The 18,259-nt window shown below is 44.6% G+C and overlaps 1 protein-coding gene across 1 annotated transcript in view; it reads left to right on the top strand.

The window, feature by feature from the left end:
* The window catches only part of Ccdc3 (coiled-coil domain containing 3), an 85,095-nt gene extending 70,155 nt beyond the window's left edge, over nucleotides 1-14,940 (top strand). The window contains exon 3 of the mRNA XM_034511121.2: nucleotides 12,841-14,940. Within this exon, the coding sequence (XP_034367012.1) occupies nucleotides 12,841-13,113 (273 nt within the window). The 3' untranslated portion in view covers nucleotides 13,114-14,940. The remainder of the gene's footprint in view (nucleotides 1-12,840) is intronic.
* The last annotated feature ends 3,319 nt before the right edge of the window (nucleotides 14,941-18,259 follow it).

The raw sequence follows: 18,259 nt of genomic DNA, 5'->3' as shown, positions 1-18,259 counted from the left end.
GAGATTTCATTCTAGGACGTAAAATTATTGCTTGGCAGTGTGTTAAAATAACCATAGTCAACATGCAGTGACCTCAAGGCTTCCCCAGTGCTGTTCTGCTCCCCCCTCAGCAGTCTCAGATTTAGTAAGAAAGGCAGGGGGAGGCTGGGTAATAACTCCATCAGTAACTTGCTTGACATGCAGGTATAAGGCCCCATGTTTGAACCCTAGCACTCTAAAAACCAGGTGTGTAGGCTCACACTCTAATCCTAGCACTGGGGAGCTGAAGACAGGAGGACAGTGTGCCTGAATCAGTGAGCTCCAGTCAGTGAGAGAGCCCGTCACAAATGTGACCTTTGATGTTTATGTACCCACACATGGGTAAATATCCATCCCTCAAAACGTATGCACATAGTAGAGAGAGGTGGGAGAGAAGGGAGAGAAAGGGGAAGGAGGGAGAAGGAAGGGAGGGAGGAGAATAGTAAGAGGAGAGGGGAGAGAAGAGAAGGGAAGGGAGGAGATGGTAGGGGTGGAGAGGGAGAAAAGAGGGGGAAAAGACAGGAAGGAATGCTTAGAGAGTGAGCAAGTCCATGCCACATTTGGAAAGAAGAAAAGTCTTAGACATTCCACCCCTGGCTTTTTCCAACATAGTCCTTTGCCCTTTTTAGCTCCAGGGCCACCTTAATTCAGGAGCATAAAATTGTGTCTATGCTTGATAAATTCTCCCAGATAAACAGTCTTTGCTGAGTCTGGCCCTGGATATGGCCACGTGGACAAAGTCACCGTTCTCTAAGAAGTAAACAGAAGCAGGCTCTCAGCTCCTAAGTCCCCATCACATTCCCCAGTAGGGTGGACGGCAGGAGCTCTTGGAGTTTCCAGCCAGCCAAGGGATGCCAGGCAAATGTAGGAGTCACAAGGAAGAAAACCAAACTCTGCTGCCTCACTCAGTGGAAGAGCTGGAGACTGAATGCTAGCTACTGGTGTCAGACCAAAGATGGGCCAGATCATTTGCACCTGTGGGATGGAGCACCCATTGGATGGAGCACCAGTGGGTTGGAGCACCTGTGGGATGAAGCACCAGTGAGATGGAGCACCTGTGAGGTGGAGTAGGAACAGAGAGGTTCTGCTTGTAGAATTCCTCTTCTCAGTGGAGCTGGTGCCACAGACACTTGGTCTGCAGTCCAGCCTGACACTCTCCATAGCCTTGTGAGAAGGCTCTGTCATGTCTGTTACCTGCACTGAGGTCAAAGCACGAGCACCACTTAGGCATCAGCAGTAGTCCAAAGGGAAGAGCTTAGAGAGCCCATGGTGGCTCAGTTGTAGCCTATTCATCCAGGGCCAGTACACCAAGAACCAGGGCAGGAATGAACAAAGATCTTCTTACCCTAGTGGCAGCAAGTTCATCAGCTGGGTTTTAAAGAAGCCTTTCACTCATGCAATGTAAGGTCTTACAGCGGCAGGCACACATGTACTCACACAGGCACACACACATGCAGGATCAACCGTCAGATCTTTACAAACCTGAGATTCCAGGACCGTGGGTGAAGCCAGTCTGTAGTGTAGAGCAACCTCTGTTGCTGCTATAGAAAGAAGCGTTGGCTGGCATGACTGGCCAAGGAAGGATTGTGATATTTCAGGCGGCAATAAGAGTTAGAAAATGTCTTTCTGTCACTGTCACCAAGAAGACGGTAAATGCCCAAGGCCATCATCTAAATGGCACCCTGCAAATAGATTCATGTTCCATTTACTGTGATGCTGAAGTTTTGGAGTGAACTAGAAAGCCATAAAAAATGTAAAACAACCCCCCCCTTCAGTTCAGGTGGGAGCCTTCTCTCCACTCACAGCGAAAGGGGGTTGGCACCTACAGCTGAGCAGCCTTCCCTCCCAGGAATCTGTGATTTCAGCATTTCCTTCCCCTAGCGGGACTAGAGAAGCAACTGGGGTCAGGCACAGCTAGGGTCAGAAGAGTATTTCACTACCCAGTGCATCCCAGTCCTCTCACAGATGAGAGAAAATGCATGCATACCTCCCTTGGGAACACACAGAAGGTTGCTTACTCTTGTCATAAGATGAAGTTTCAGGTAGTGAATAACGATTCTATCAGAGAAAAAGGCATGAGTTACATCATTTCTGAATTATATTTGACCATGCAGCCACCCAAGGAGGTGAGTCTTCTGTGGAACCCATTTTGGGAAACACTTTGCAGTAGATTTATAGTCACAAAGACGCCACTCTATTGTCCCTGTAACAACCATAGCTAGGAAGACCCAGCCTACTCTGACAGAGAGTTCATTTACAGAAGTCCAGTCTCTCCCATTCTTAGCATTCAAACTCTGGCTGTCTAAGAATTCATCCCCTTCCTCTTCATTCCAAGGCACCCGGGCAGCCCACCTCAAGGCCCTATATTTCACATGATGATCCTGAAGGTCTGATTTCTGTTGCTGTGATAAGCACCATGCCCAAAAGCAACTTAATGGAGAAAAGGGTTTATTTCAGCTCATACTTCCAGATTATGGTCTATTATTGAGGGAAATCAAGGCAGGATTCAAGCAGAAACCATGGCAGAATACTGCTAACTGGCTCACTCATGCTCAGCTAGCTTTCTAATACAGACCAAGCCCTAGTGAAGCCTAGGGGATGCTGCCTCCCACAGTGGGCTAGACCCTCCTACATCAATCATCAACCTAGATGGTTCTTCACAGACGTGGCCAGAGGCCATGTTCCTCAATGAAAGGTTTCTTCAGAAGACCATATGTTATGTCAAATTGCCTGCTGAAGCTGACTATCCCTCCGAGTCTTATGCAATCCAGCATTTCCCCCTCAAATGCTCTTTTCTCATTTCCAACATGCTCTGCTTCCACAGGATTCGACATGAGGATGTACAAAATAACCTAGTCAAATACGACCAAGGCAGGATCAGAAAAAGAAAATTTACTAATTTCAGGAATCCTAAAAGTCAATTCCGAATATAGTCAGAACAAGTCAAAATTAAACTAATTTTGGGAATCATAGACTCACGGGGGTGATGGTGGACCCTTTATAACACTCAAAAGATCGTTTTCTTGGTTGCTCAGGTTCAAACCACTGAACTTGTTTCTGTTTCAACTTACAACTTTCCTTCCATTATTCTTTGAGGACTTATTATTTACTTGGCACTGAATACAAAGATCTTAACTCAAGGGGTTCAAGGCTCAGGACAGAGTGAGATGAGCCAGAAGAGAACAATGTGATGCTCTTACGAGGATTTAAGAGGGATTACTGGGCTCTGCCTGCAGGAAGGCCTCATGGAGGAGGTGACTCTTAAAAAAAGACTTGGAGAATTCAAAGAATGTTATCAGCTATACAAAGATGTGAGGAAGGGTCAATAGAGATTTTCTAAGCAGAAATACCTGTGCAAAGATCTACATGTTTGAAAAACCCTACTATGGTTGAGAAGAGCTTTCAATCAGTGAGGGTCAAGTTTACAGTTTGTCAGATGTTCTGCCAAAATCTCAATATATTAACCAACTTAATCTTCCAGGAAGTTCAATGAAACAGGCTTAGTCAAAGTTCTTTGGTTGTGAAGAGATACCATGACCATGACAACTCTTATTTAAAACAACATTTAATTGGGGTTTGCTTATAGTTTCAGGTGTTTAGCTCATTATCATCATGGCAGCAAGCATGGTGGTGTATAGGCCACCATGTAATACATCTGGATCCACAGGCAGCAGGGAGAGAGAGACACTGGGCCTGGCTTGAGCTTTTGAAACCCCAGAGCCCACTTTCAGTGACATGCTTCTTCCACCAAGGCCACATCTCCTAATCAGCCACTCTCAAGTAGGGCTACTCCCTAATAACTACACATTTAAATATATGAGCCTATGGGGGGGAATTCCTATTCAGACCACCACACAGGCATTATTATGCTATTCTAGATGTGAGGAAACTTTGCTAAGGCAGATTCTTTGACTAAGGCCCTGCTGTCAGATGATGGGCAGGTCCCACAGAGTAACAAATATCAAGTATGTAGGGAGTCAAATCCTAAGAACTAGAAATCAATCCCAATTCTACCTAACTCTGAAGCCCCCTTTTATCAGGGGTGCTTGATAGCCCCTTCCTTGGCTAAGGGAATTGGGAGTGGGGCCTGTGGATGGGCTCAGTCAGACAGGCCAAGTGGGGAGCCTGGACCTCCTTACTCAATGCTGTCCAATGGGAGATAACTCTCACTCTAACTGTCTCTCATGACCTTCCTCTTCCCACCCACCTCTGCTTCAGGCCGCAGTCTTTTCTTATGCTGGGCACCTGGCACAGAGAAGGCAACACTTTTGACTTTGGATGGAGCAAAGGAGCCACCAACAAGTCAAATGCTATCGTTCGCACCTCAGGCTGTCCCTCCAGAGAGTCCTCAGAAGAACTGCCCTGTTTGTCACTTCCAAGGTTTGGGTGTTTCCCCAGTAGCTGTGGGTTTGGCCAAGCTTGGAGACTGCCTGCCTCCACACCCATCTCTCTCTCTCTAAAGGGAGTTAAATGATGCTGCAGCTAACTTTCCAACTGATTTTCAGAAGGGCCAAAGAGAACTGTGGGTATCTGATCTGAGGCCAGCAGAGCCCCTGAAGCGCAGATGGGGAAGCAATCCTGGCCTCCACTGTCTACTGTTTCTAGACCTTCTACAGTTTAAAGTTGTATAAAGTTTACTTCTCCATCTGGACTTTTGAAATTGGCCATAGTCCATTGGGCTAGAGTGCAATGACCTTTGGTACTGGTACCCTGAGCTGTGACCCACAGAAATCACATCAGTGTTCCAGAGCAGTATGAACGTGATTGTGGGGGTGAGGGGTGGATATACAAGGCACCTGAACGTGCTGATTAAAATGTTCGCCTGTTCCTTGTCTTTCTTCATTCCTTGGCTGTAGAACACCTTCCCTCTGAATCCATCCAGTGGTTAATTATCACATTTTCACCTCCATTTGTCCTTCCTGAGGTCAGGTTTCTGACACTCCCTGCTCTCTAGCCTTATGAAGAACTGGATGGTAAATATCTTAAGCCTATGGACCTTTTGTGGTCTTTGTGGCAACTATTCAACTCTGCCACTGTAGCACAATAAATGCCATAGATAATATGCAAACATACAATTGTGGCTGTGTTCTAATAAAACTTTATTCATGTGGGGCCAGATTCTGTGATAGGCCATAGTTAGGTTACCACTACACTCCATTTTAAAATAAAAATCCTCCCCAATTTTCCTTCTAATTTTGAATCCCAAGAACGGGAATGAGGTGTTTAAAAGGCAAGCTATGTGTCTGTCTTGTTACTTTTGGACAGTCCTTTTGTTTTTTATACTTCAGAAAGTACACGTTGTCTTGTCCTTGTAGGTGGTTATTTAAATTGGAAGCAGCTGTGCTTTCAGAAAGACGCTCTCAGGAAGCACGTTTGCTCTGCCCGCTACTAGGAAATAGTGATTTTTAGACGCACTATATTTGTTTGGCTAGACACAATGCTTACCAGTGTGTTACAAAGTAACCCAGGAAACCCTTCTACCCCTCGAGTTGCCCAGGCACACAATGGCAAGTATTTTGTTTACTAAAGAGAGAAAAAGAAAAAGGTGAGCAGGAAGAAGGGAGGGAAGGAAAGAATATAAGAAAACTGAACTAGTTTGGAAGTGGTAGATGATTCTAGACTCTGACATGGATACATTTCCTTGACCTCTCAAGGTCTTGACTATGAAACCTTCTCACAGAACCTGAGTTCTTGGGGGAAAATAAAAACCAGATAGGAATATTCCCAACAGAGATTCGGACAAGAAACCCTCCATAAGTGTGTCCTGTCAATGGAGGTGGGCATCAAAATCACATGGCCTCAATGATGTATCAGCACCAATCCCAACATCCCCTCCTCAGCCTATGGTTACCAGGAGAAAGGATTCCTGACTAATTACTGGGAACCTTGCAATGCTTCCTACATGTGTTTTTATTGAGATAATCAATGAAAGAAATATGCAGACCAGTATCTGGAAAATGTTGCAAGATATTTGATCACACTGTGAACACCAAGATTGTGTTGGTTACTGGAAAAAAAAAAAAAAAAAAAACACCTGTTTCTAATTGTTGTGTGACTCGGCCATAGCAACCACCTTTAATTCCTCTGGCTAGAATACAGATACGCCCTTAGTAGTCACCTTTAATCCCAAATGATGAAGGTAAAGTTAGTTTGCAGAAGAAAGGACCTGTGTTTAAAAGTGATGTCTAATTGAGTGTCAGACAAAGTGACAAATCAGAGAGAGACTTGACAGAATAGGATATGCCCAGTTCTCATGAGGAGAGGAAAGGGAGGTAGGGCAGGAAGGAGGAGGGGGCAGTTTTACCAGGAGAGTTTTACAGAGACAGGTTGCAGAGAAAACAAAGAGAAAGGGGTGAAGCTAGAATAAGCCAGAGGAGGAGAAAGATCCCGAAGATTAGAACAGATTGCCAAAATTAGTATGAAGTCAAGCAGAGCAATTCAGGAGAAACTGAGAATCCAGAATGAATTAGTCAGCTTGGAGAGGAGTTTGAGCCAGAACAGCTGGGCTGATCAGCCAGTCAGAATTCAGAAAGAGCTAGAATGGTGAGTTTATTCAGCAGTAAGTCTCAGAGGCTGAAAATATTCTAGGCCAAGATATGCTTGTATGGAGGCTAGATGCTTCCAGGAGTAGGCCTAGGTTAGCAGAGTGAGGCAGTAAGCCTCAGAGACAACTATTAACATTAGGCAAATAAGAGATACTTTTATAGCAAAATACTCATGATTAAATTCCAGGGAAAAATTAGAATAGGCAATGTAATAACTGCATGATTCCAATTTTGCTTGAAATCTTTAGATACTTGCCTAGACCAGAAACCCAACCATAGGAATATATACAGTGAAATGTCAACAATGACTTTCTCTATATGCAATCACAGATGATTTAAACTGTCCACTTTTGGATTTCTTTGTGTGTGTGTGTGTGTGTGTGTGTGTGTGTGTGTGTGTGTGAGAGAGAGAGAGAGAGAGAGAGAGAGAGAGAGAGTATTTATGTATACCTGCTTATGTGAGGGAGCCATGTGCACTGTGCACATGCTTGTGGAAACCAGAGGTCAACATTGGGTGCCTTTTTAAGTTATTCTCTATCTTATTGTACTTTATGTATTTTTAACAGTCATACAATGGGTGTATTGCATAGATGCCAGAGGACAACTTGCAAGAGACAGTTCTCTCTCTTTCCACCATGTGGCTCTTGAGGATAAAATTCAGGTTGTCAGGCTTGATCACCTAGTTGGCCCCACACACTTTTTTTTTTTTTTTTTTTTTTTTTTCTGAGACAGGATCTCTTAGTGTGACCTGGGACCCGGGACTTGCTAATCAGACTAGGCTAGCTGGCCAGCCAGACTCAGGGATGCTCCTATCTCTGTTGTAAGTGTGCACCTCTGCACCTAGGTTTTTACTTAGCATCTGAGGAGCTGAGCTCAGGTCCCTGTGTTTGAGTGGTGCCAAGTAAACATCTGCCCAGTCTTGGTTCCTTGATTATCTTTTAAAAAGTTGATCCGATATAATTAGCTTCTCCAGCTTTAGAAAGACATAATTTTAAAAGATAAGGAAGCGTGGGGACCTCAGCCTAACTTGTCTCCACCTCATGGCAGTTTGCCCATCTGCCCCAAATCAGGCATTCTCTCAGCCACATGGAAACTTCCAGATAAAACTCTGCCACAGGCCAAGTGGAGATGCTTAGGCATCTATCGAAAGAGTCATCTCCCCAGTTTAGCCTGGGGAAAGTGCAGGGGTTCGGCAGGGATGAGCTGGGGAATGTGTGGCTTCAGGGCTCCTCCTAGGATCCTTCTTGGTTCTTCTTCAAAGAGAATGTGTGCTACCTGCTCCAGCCCAGCCAGGCCTTTCCCCTCTGCAGCTCAGATTACTGGAGGAAAAAAAAAAAGGCTAAATGAGCAAATAGCATATCTTGGCTTTTTTCCCCCCAAGAAAATGTTAAGAGATTGAGTTTCATTTGGAAAATATTCCACAAATAAGAGTTTCATTTTCTTTTTTTTTTTCCTTTTCTTTTTTTAGGTGTCTCTTTCTTTCTTTTTAACTTTTTTTTTCTTATTCACTTTAGATCCCACTCACTGGGCCCCTCCTGGTCACTGCTTCCCATAATTCTTCCTACATGCAAAAGACCCAGGGGGCACCCAACCCACTCAGAAAGCAGGAGTTTCAAAAAAACAAAACAAAACAAAACAAAACAAACCATGTATTTGCAAAGCATAGTTCTCCTCTTAGGAATTCTCACTTTTGGGGGAGCAGTGATGGCTAGAACCCAGGAGAATCACTTTAGCTTTTATGGGGAACAGCTTCATTATGTCATGGTATTGTCTCAATGCACATGACATCTTTGCTGAAGAAGAAAGACTTGTGTGAGAGTAGTCTTGGATTATGCCTCTGCTAGTGAGGGCATTGGGCAAGTTCTGTGAGTCCTTTGATGTCTTTGTTTGCTCCTCTGGGGGAAGGAGAAGCCATGAGGACTACAGGGTGATGCACCAAGAAACACACTTAACTTTGCTTTGGAACTTATCATCTCTACCTCCATAACACCCATTCCAGCCCCCAGGACAGCATGATGCCTCTCAGATTCATCATAGCTTCTTCAGGGCATTCTTGGCTGGCTTTTCTTGCTCTGGAGTCCCTAGAATAGGGACTTCATTGCCCTGGGGTCTAGAATGTTAAGGACTGAGGACAAGCTTTGTCTGTGGTGATTTCTCAAGCCCTGTGATCCCTTCAACTCCTCTTTGATGTGATAATCTAGCACATACTAATGGATTCTGTTCAGATGGAAGGACCTGGGTCTCTTGTTTTGGTAGAGGATGCTTATCTTCTTTTATCCTGTTCTTGAAGAATCTATTGTAACTGGTACACAGATCTCAATATAAGGAGAATGGATACAAAGTGTTTATCCTAGCTACTTAGCCAGCACACAGACCTCAATACAGGGAGGATGGATACAAAGTGTTTCTCCCAGCTACTTAGACACTTGGAATGTTAAAATATATAGGTCTTACTTATTCACACATATATGATAGAAGTGATATGAATTCCTCAAGGTTCCTGTACCCACTTTCTCTTCTGGGTGTGTGTGTGGATTGAGGGGTGTCATTTTGGCCAGAAGAGGGCAATATTGCACATGTGGTCTCCCTGAAACATTGACATTCCAGGAGTTCGAAACTATTAAATGACAACTTTGGAACACTGGCTCATTTCCCCCACCCCCACCCCCCACTCCCCGCATATATCCAAAATTGCTAGGCAACAGGATCCCACAGGTCAGTGTTGAGTTAGGTTTTGAAGAATTTGTGATTTGCCAAAGCATGGAGACTCATTATCCCTAGTATGAATAACTGCAGGAGGGAGAGCATGGTATAGATAGCACCATGAAAGTGGGCCCACAGAGGGCTTATGAGATTGCCAAACAGCTAGATATAGTGGCATATGCTCAGAATCCCAGCCCTCAAGCTCTGAGGTAGGAAGATCAGGAATTCAAGGATAGCCTGGGCTACATAATACATTTGAAACCAGCTTCGGTTACATGAGACTTGTCTTTTTAAGAACATTCAGAGAGAGCTGTAGGTGAATGGTGCTCTAGGGAGAGAGACAGAGGCATAGCCTTGGAGATGGGAAAGACCACAATGAACTGGTGGAAGAACCAGGAGCCAGTATACTTTGTGGTCAAGCTTGTGGTATACAAACTTAGTAAGACTGGAGATGTGTGGGAGGGTCTGACCACAAAGGCCCAGTTTTAAACCACATCCTTGTATTTTTGACTACTGGCTGTCAATGACTTTAATATGTATCAGGACATGAGTCCAAAAGCTCTCTAGAAAAAACTCATTAACTCTTTCAACCCCAGTGTTTAATCTTATGCTACATTCGAGGAAACTGTGTGTGGCGAGTCAGGCTTCCTGAAGGGGTGACTCTGAGAGGAGAGAAGCAAGCAAGAGTATTTTAAGAGAATAATCCTGTCATTAGAGACAGGCCTGGGGACAGGAGGGCAAGAGATGATAAAGGACCAGTAAAAAGGTAAAACTATTTGTAATTGCAACTTCACTGGGTACTTAGTCTAGCTCATGGGACACAGTGAAACTGAGATGTCCCTTCAGAGATGTTCCAAGATAGGATGAGGGCCCTGGAGAACCTAATTGTGTCACACCTAGTCATTGATTACAAATGTTGGAGGAAAGGGAAGGTAATCCAGGGCAGGTTCTGGAAAATCAACTGAGGACTGTCTACTTAAAATACTTCAAAAAGCTGGGAACAGACCTTCCAGTCCCAGAGCCAGTGTGGCTGGTGTTGAGAGCATTTGGAAGCAGAAAGGGGTGGGTGAGAAACAAGGACAATTGGCCTCAGGGTGTCTTAGTTAGAGTTTACTGCTATGAACAGATGCTATGACCAAGACAACTCTTAAAAAGAACACCGTTGAATCTGGGCTGGCTTACAGGTTCAGAGGTTCAGTCCATTATCATCAAGGTTGGAGCATAGCAGCATCCAGGCAGACATAGGACTGAAGGAGCTGAGAGTTCTACATCTTCATCTGAAGGCTGCTAGGAGCTTTAAGGCAGCTAGGGCCTTAAATTGGAAGCCCACAGGGACACACTTTCTCCAACAAGGCCACATCTACTCCAACAAGGCTTTATCTCCAAACAGTGCCACTCCCTAGCCAAGCATATTCAAACCACCACAAAAGGCTACACATTTAACCATATTGCTGTTAACCTACTGTAGTGTGGGTGGCTGGGGCCAGATGAACACACTCTTCCCTCAGCTTGTGAAGGATACTGGTCTTGGGGGTCCTTCCTCCAATACCAAAGTCTGCAGATGCTCAGGTTTCTTATGTATTATGTATAGTCTCGCACTGAATTTGTATATAACAACCTCTGGATGTTGTAGAACACCTAACACAACATGTATAAACAGTTGCTGTACTGCATTGGTTTCTGGCAAACAGCCTATATATGTCCCAGTACAGATGTACCATCAGTTGTCTCCCTTTTGTCTTTTGTACACAAAAGAAGCACAGAGAACATATCCTAAATGATAGGTGTTAGAGACAGACTAAGGGTCTGAGAGTTGGTGTCAGGCTATAGCTGGGGAAGCTTAAACCCCATTCGTGTGGATTCCAGTTAGAACTTAGCATGTACATGCAAATTATGCTTTTAGGAACTTCCAGAATTATCTATCTATCTATCTTTCTTTCTTTCTTTCTTTCTTTCTTTCTTTCTTTCTTCTTTCCTCCTTCTCCTCCTCCTCCTCCTCTTCCTCCTCCTCCTCTTCTCCTTCTCCTCCTCCTCCTCCTTCTCCTCCTCCTCCTTCTCCTTCTGATACATGGTTAGTTGAATCTGGTGAGGAGGGCACCACATACACAGAGCCTGCAGATATGGAAGGCTCCATTTTTAAGCAGAGGACAGTGATGCTCAGGCCTTTGGTAGTTCAGCTCTTGATAATGGATAACAGGTGGGGGCAGACAATGAGCAGTGGTGAAAAGACCTCTTACTTCCTCATGAGAGTGAGATCTAGCTTATAGCACAAGACTCAAAGGGTACCCAGGACAAAAGGCCCAGTCTCTCCACACTCCTGCCCGCTCTGCTCCTGGGATACAGCACGGTTACCAGCTGCTTGTGCATTCCCTCAGAAAGAGCATACACATATGTAAGCATAGGTACACGGGATCGGGTGCTATAGCCCTCATATCACCATGTTCATATCATCCTGTACTGGGCTTTCTATAGTAACACCACGACTCACAGCTTGCTTCAGCAATGTTCCTATGGAACCACATTATTCCCTTAAAGACACAGGATACGAAGCCCTTTAATCATGTAACGATTTACTTTCCCGTAATCCTGTGCCTGCTCGACAAGTCTCTACGGCTGAGCACTCTCGGCCCTACTGTGATTTTTGAGCCAGGTCTTTTTTGATGGACATTTTAAAGATGTTTTCAACCCTTTAAAACAAAACAAAACCCTTGTGTTTGGTTTTACATTTTTAAAAATACATTTTGGAGACAGTCCGGTTTAGCCCAAATGGAAGGCACCCCTGGTTCAGCCTTACAAGTGCTGGGATCCTAGGCTTGCATCACTGTTTAAATCGCCTTTCAAATAACAAATGATGGAATATAGTTCAGTGGCCAAGCACATGCCCAGCATGCTCTGAGGCCATTGGGTTTAATCTTTAACATCCACCCCACAAGGAAGGAAGTAACAAACAGCATGCAATATTTGTATATCTGATGGTTTGCACATGTGAATGCATTTCTGTGAGATGATGCTTCAGAATTACTAGGTCAAAGGATACACAGTTTTTATTTTGACAGAGTCCATCTGCTCATTGTGGGGGTCTACGCACTGTCCAGTAGAGTTCTGCTGCCCACATCCTGACTCTGGCAGTCTGTATATAACAAAAAAGGGCTGGGGATGCAGCTTGGAGCAGAACATTTGCTTATATGCGGGGTCCTAGGTCTAATCCTTAGTATCCCCTACCATCCATAAATCTGTAGAAAATAATAACCGGCCATGGCTTTAAACTGCTTTTACCTCTGCAAGCATGGTTAAGCGTCTGTTTGCATGTTCGAGAGACAATTATGGCTCCTTCCTGTGAACTACCCCATATCCTTGTGCATATGCTTACCGATTTATAGGAAGGAGCTCATTCCTTCCTGTCGCCAGTGACAAGTATTTAGAATATATTTTAAACTAAAATCCCTACAAAGAAGAGCAAAGGGGGGTTCTGTTTGTGTCTGAGGTCAGGCAGGATTCCCAGGTGAAGGCCACTGCCAGCATCATACCTTCTGAGACTCACCTACCCCTCCCTTTGTACTGTTTCTGCCCTCAGCTCATGTGCTCCTCGGTGCAGAAAGCCCTGTTTGAGGAAGAGGACCATGTCAAGAAGCTGCAGCAGAAGGTGGCCACCCTGGAGAAGCGGAACAGGCAGCTCCGAGAGCGGGTCAAGAAGGTCAAGAGGTCTCTGAGGCAGGCACGGAAGAACAGCCGCCACCTGGAGCTGGTGAACCAAAAACTCAATGAGAAGCTAGGGGGCGCAAGTGCCCAGCAGCACATCAACGCTCTGGGCCGGGAGCCCGCGCGCGCCCCCTATCTGCATGGGTAGCAGGTGCAGGTAGATGCAGGCCTGCTTTGCCTGTGTCGGTTGACAGAGAACAAATGCAGGCTCTCTATATGCACTTATTTCAAACATTATAGGAGATATCCGTTAGGCATTTGGTAGAGTCTAACTGGGTAAAGTGGCAAGTCTTGCTTTCTTTCCCATTGGGTGCTGGCCTTATTGGCCATTCGGCTTCAGATGCCACGTGCAGCATACCCTCCTTCTGTCCTGGTGCCACACAAGGGCCTTAAAATTGGAAGGCAATAGGATCTTAAGTCTGGCCCTCAGCCTCTAGAGGGTCCCTTCATTGGGGAGAGAACATTCTAGAACCTCGGTATACACGAAGATATCAAGGGACTCTGCTTTTATTTCAGAAGAGAGTCAGTGTTGAGTCTTAGCAACCAGAGCTGACACATGCATGCACTGTTCGGAAACATTCTGGAATGTTCTGTTTTTTTTCCCCCATGTCTTTAGAAACAGGGTGCCTATGTGTAAATATGCAGGGCACGCACCCGTACTTCAGTCAGCATTTCTCCCATAGCCGAAGCTTGTTAAGACTTAATGAGTTCATCACAGGTAAGGGAACTGGGCAAGGAGCTGAGGCGGCCAGTAATTGGTAAAGATAAATGTTATCTGTTTTCCAACCCCAGCTCTCCAGGGCTGACATGATTGCCTACAGGATGTTTTAATCTGAAGAGTAATTGCTTTTATGGATACACCATATTTCATCACCCATATTCCCAAATAGGAATTATGCTCAGCCATTCTGGAGTCTTAACCTTGTGTTTGCTCAGCTTGCCATGTCTTTGAGTACGAGGTCACTGACCCCAACACACTGAGACTTTCTACTCTGCAAATACACTTCCCTGTGTAAAGGGATTCAGTAAGGTCTATGTTCCCATTTAGGCTCCCAGAGGGCTTTGTCCAGGGATTCTAACCTAAGCTTCTGCAACCTCCAGTCCTCTGCCCTGAAACACACACACACACACATGCTCTCTGCTCGGGTTCCCATAAAAGGTCTACCGGTACCCCGATAGGAGTATTTGCATAACAGACACTTTCTTTTAATCAATTTTTTTAATCAGTAAGAGTGTTCTCACTATCCTTACCATGGCCATATTTTATCTTGTCCCAGCTGTGTTACTAAGAAGTCAGCTGAGTGGCTGCTGCTTCATCTCTCCTGATGGTGGTCCTCCAGATCTAATACCCTGCCACACTGTCCAACCAATAGAATGAATCCTTTGGCTCTACACCAACGACCGCCCAGAACCCACTCCAGACACATGGAGCTGTTAAAAGTGGCCATTACTGTTACACTGCTACCTTTCTGCTTGTGGGAAGTCCGAGCGTCTCTGTGAGAAGTACCTTGTATTGCACGAGTATTGGTGGGGGTAGGGATAAGTCTACCCTCAGCTGGACAGGCATGATGGGAAGGAGCTTCTGTTCTGGGACCAATCTTCATCCACTCTCCCAGTGCTATTCACAATATGCTACATCCATGTGCCTTCTCGTTAGTTCTCCCTGGGAACATTAAGTTAAAGCGGTTTCGTCACCTCCCAAGGGAATGGTAAGCTTAGAGGTGATAGAGCCAGGACTCGGAGACCTGTGGAAGCCACAGATGCCTTATGTTCTGCTTTTCCAATAAACATGAGCAGTGGTTCCAATGGCTGTAAAAGAAAAAAATGCGTGTGTCTTTGGATCGGGAGGCTTGAGGATTTCCAGCTTCAGCCTGGAAAAGTCATTTAGAGCCTTTGGGGAGATAGCTGGAGTGAGCCTGGAATACTGAGGAGACTGTTCAAGCCTGATCTCCTGCCCTCCCCTGATGGATGTGGCCCGAGTCTCCCCACCCCCCACCCCCAGGTTCACATCTCTCAGCGCACCTGTGCTCCCGCTACGCTGCTCTCAAGGGACAAGCGGTATCATTAATCAATGTCTTCAGATGTGCACCGAAGTCTTGCTAAAGGAGACTTCCCTGGGTCCCATAATCTTCTGCCTCGTCGTCTTGCCACAGCCCTTGCTACCTGTTAATCATACCAGTGAAATGTTTAACGTTCTGTAAAAGGCTGACTCCAAGCGTTGCTCGGCACGTGACACATTTTCTCCAAGCTGTCCCTAGCACTTTCTGTGAAATGCAGGCTATCATTTTATTTCCCTTCAAGGTACCAGAAGATAAATTGAATTTTCCAAATCACGTAGTAAGCAAAAAAGCAGGTAGAATTATTTACTCTTTAAAAAGTCATAGACTCTTTAAATGACAGTCCCCAGGAATGTCCCTCTGGCAAGATGTGGACCCAGCGAGTGTGGGGATGAGGCCCACAGTATGCTGAATGTCAACATCTTTGGTGGATCTCCATTCAGGGCACCATCTCTGCTATGCTGTTTACTCCACTTTAAACACTAGGCTGTATGGCACAGTATGACTCCAGCCTGTAGAAGTTACTGGAATCCTTGCATCAGGAGCATAAGACTTATCTAGTTGGAAGAGACAGACTAAAACTCAAATCATGATAACTTCCAATCATATGGCAGAATCAACAATTCATAGTCTGTGAGGGTTTTTACCAAAATCAAGCACCCTAACTGGTAGGGTGGTACACACCTACAATCCTCCCTTGGGAGGCAGAAGCAGAGAATCATAAGTTAGATGTTGTCTCTGTAGCAAGACCCTGACAACACAGTTCTCCCCTAAAAACAATAGAGTCCCCACCCTAGTTCATATTGGGTTTGTTTAAATGGGATATTTAAATTAATATTCTTAATAATTTTATAATAAAAGTAGAAGGCTCCATCCCTATTTTCCAACAGGAAATGAGGTTTCAGGACGTAAAGGGCCTAAGGTGCTGACTGTACAGACAATGAACTGAGCAGTCGGTTCTGCCTCCCCCTCTCTCTGCATCTGCTCACCTGTAGAACGGGGACAATCATGTCTCCTTGCCCTGAGATTAGCTGGAGGACTGGGCTGTCATTCAGGTGTGCCACACAGCTCTGATACTCTTTTATGTCCTTCTTATTTCTTACACACTTTATTATCAATGGCTACCAGCAAGGTCCAACGTGTGCCACAGTAAGGAAGCTTATCAAAGAGAAATGGAGAAGGGCGGCTACAGTCAATTGTAGTGTGTGCATGCATACAGAAGTCACAAGCCAATAATTTTGTGCATAAATGTGATATAGTCAAGCTTGTCGGAAAGAGATCATTTGGTAGGTTGCATATGATTGTCTCACTGAAACCCATATGAATCTTTGGCTTTTTCTATTCTCCATAAATCTTTTATTTATTTATTTATTTTAAATGTCGAAGCAGCCCTCCTTCCACACAGAGGAATTAGCTGTTCCTCCAAATTTACAAGGAAACCATAACCCATCCTCAGTGTGCTCCTCAACCCCCTTACCTCCTCTACTCATACCATCTAGGATGGCTGTCCTCCTTGTCCCCCACCATCAAGAGGAGGCTGATGTCATATGTGTTGTAAATAATCTCAGGTGTATATGTTGAAGGTAAATTAGGAGTTGATGAAATGAGTGTGCCCTCGCCGTGATGGTATTAGCAACTATACAAGCAGGGAGAGAGAGAGAGAGAGAGAGAGAGAGAGAGAGAGAGAGAGAGAGAGAGAGAGAGCGCAAAAGAGGAGCTGATCTGGTACCATTGCATGGCTCAATGTATGATGCCCTCTCTCATGCTTTGATGGCCACCAGATAATCAGTACCATGCCCTTAGGCTTTCTAGTCTTCAGAATCATGAGACAAATAATCTTGGATTAATGAATCACCATCTCAGTCATTTTGTTATAGCAACAGAAAACAGACTAAAACATCTAATTCCAACATTCTCCTCTTTAACCACAGATCTTCAGTACTGGGGACTCCTGTCTTTATCTATTCTCAGACCATGACAAAACCAGAAGAAAACATACCACCCCCAAGCACAAGAGTGGTCCATGATGGTGCAATACTCCCTGAAGCCATTATCTTTCTTCTGCCTTTAATCCCCAATGAAAACTCTGTAAGTGCTGATTTACAGCTTCTACTTCTTATGGCCTTCTCAGCCTGTGGGGATTGGATCTTAGTCCAGGCTTCTGCTCTCAGGCAGCAGATGGCCAAAGCTGCCTTCTCATACATTTTCTTTCAAACTCTCAAAAAGAAGAGCTTGACAAGATTTACAATGTATCACCAAGACATTCTTCCTGTCTCACACTGCTTCTTCCCATCTCCCTGGCCACTGCTAAACAACTACACTAGTTTTCACCAACCAATACTTAAACTTACAAATTCTAGTAACAACAAAACTGCCATTAACAATATGTCTATATGTGTAGTTATGCAAGTCTAGACCAGTGGTCCCCAATAGAACCTTCTTCTGTAATGGAAACAGTAGAAGCTGCTAGTTTTTTAGAATATAGCTACTGCCATGGGCTGGAGAGGTGGCTCAGCAGTTAAGAACATTGGCTGTTCTTTGAGAGGATCTGGGTTCAATTCCTGGCACTCACTCAGCAGCTTACAACCATCTATAACTTCAGTTCCGGGGAACTTGGTTCCCTCTTTTAGCTTCCATGGGCACTGGCATATATATGATATACATATATACATGCAAGAAAAACTCCATTAATACAGATAATATAAAAATGCAAGTAATTTTTAAGAAAAATTTGACTAGTGTTACTAAATACCTAGGTTTTCACTTGAGTCATTAATTAAAAATTTTTGTCTTGTTTTACTTTTTATACAAGCTCTGGAACACATTTCTTTTCAAAAGCGCTGAGCACTGGCATCCTTGGGAAGCACAGAGGTAGGCATCCTCTGATGTAAAGATCAGAGACACCTTTGGGAAATACTCCTACAGTACAGAAAACACATAGCATACTGAACATCTGGAGACAGAGTGAGTGTGTTAGTTGTAAAAGGAAATCAGAGCAAAAATCGTTACCCAAAAGAGCAGTCATGGGATTGCATAGATCGGACTAATAAACACCAGACTGAACCCTAGAACTAACGTCTATCAATCTAGATTGGGCAAGTAAAAGTCTGATTTCGGTCTCTATTTGCAGGGAGTCATAGCACTTCAACTGATTCCAAGACCAGTTCAGAGAGTCCCTTGAATAAACAGAGGTCAGGAGCCCTGTTGAAGCAAAGTCCTGTGATAACACTGTAATGT

This window comes from Arvicanthis niloticus, chromosome 8 (genome assembly GCF_011762505.2).
Source record: "Arvicanthis niloticus isolate mArvNil1 chromosome 8, mArvNil1.pat.X, whole genome shotgun sequence".
NCBI classification, from domain to species: Eukaryota; Metazoa; Chordata; class Mammalia; order Rodentia; family Muridae; genus Arvicanthis; species Arvicanthis niloticus.
The sequence above is the reverse complement of the archived record's forward strand: the minus strand, read 5'-3'. Positions and strand labels throughout refer to the sequence as shown.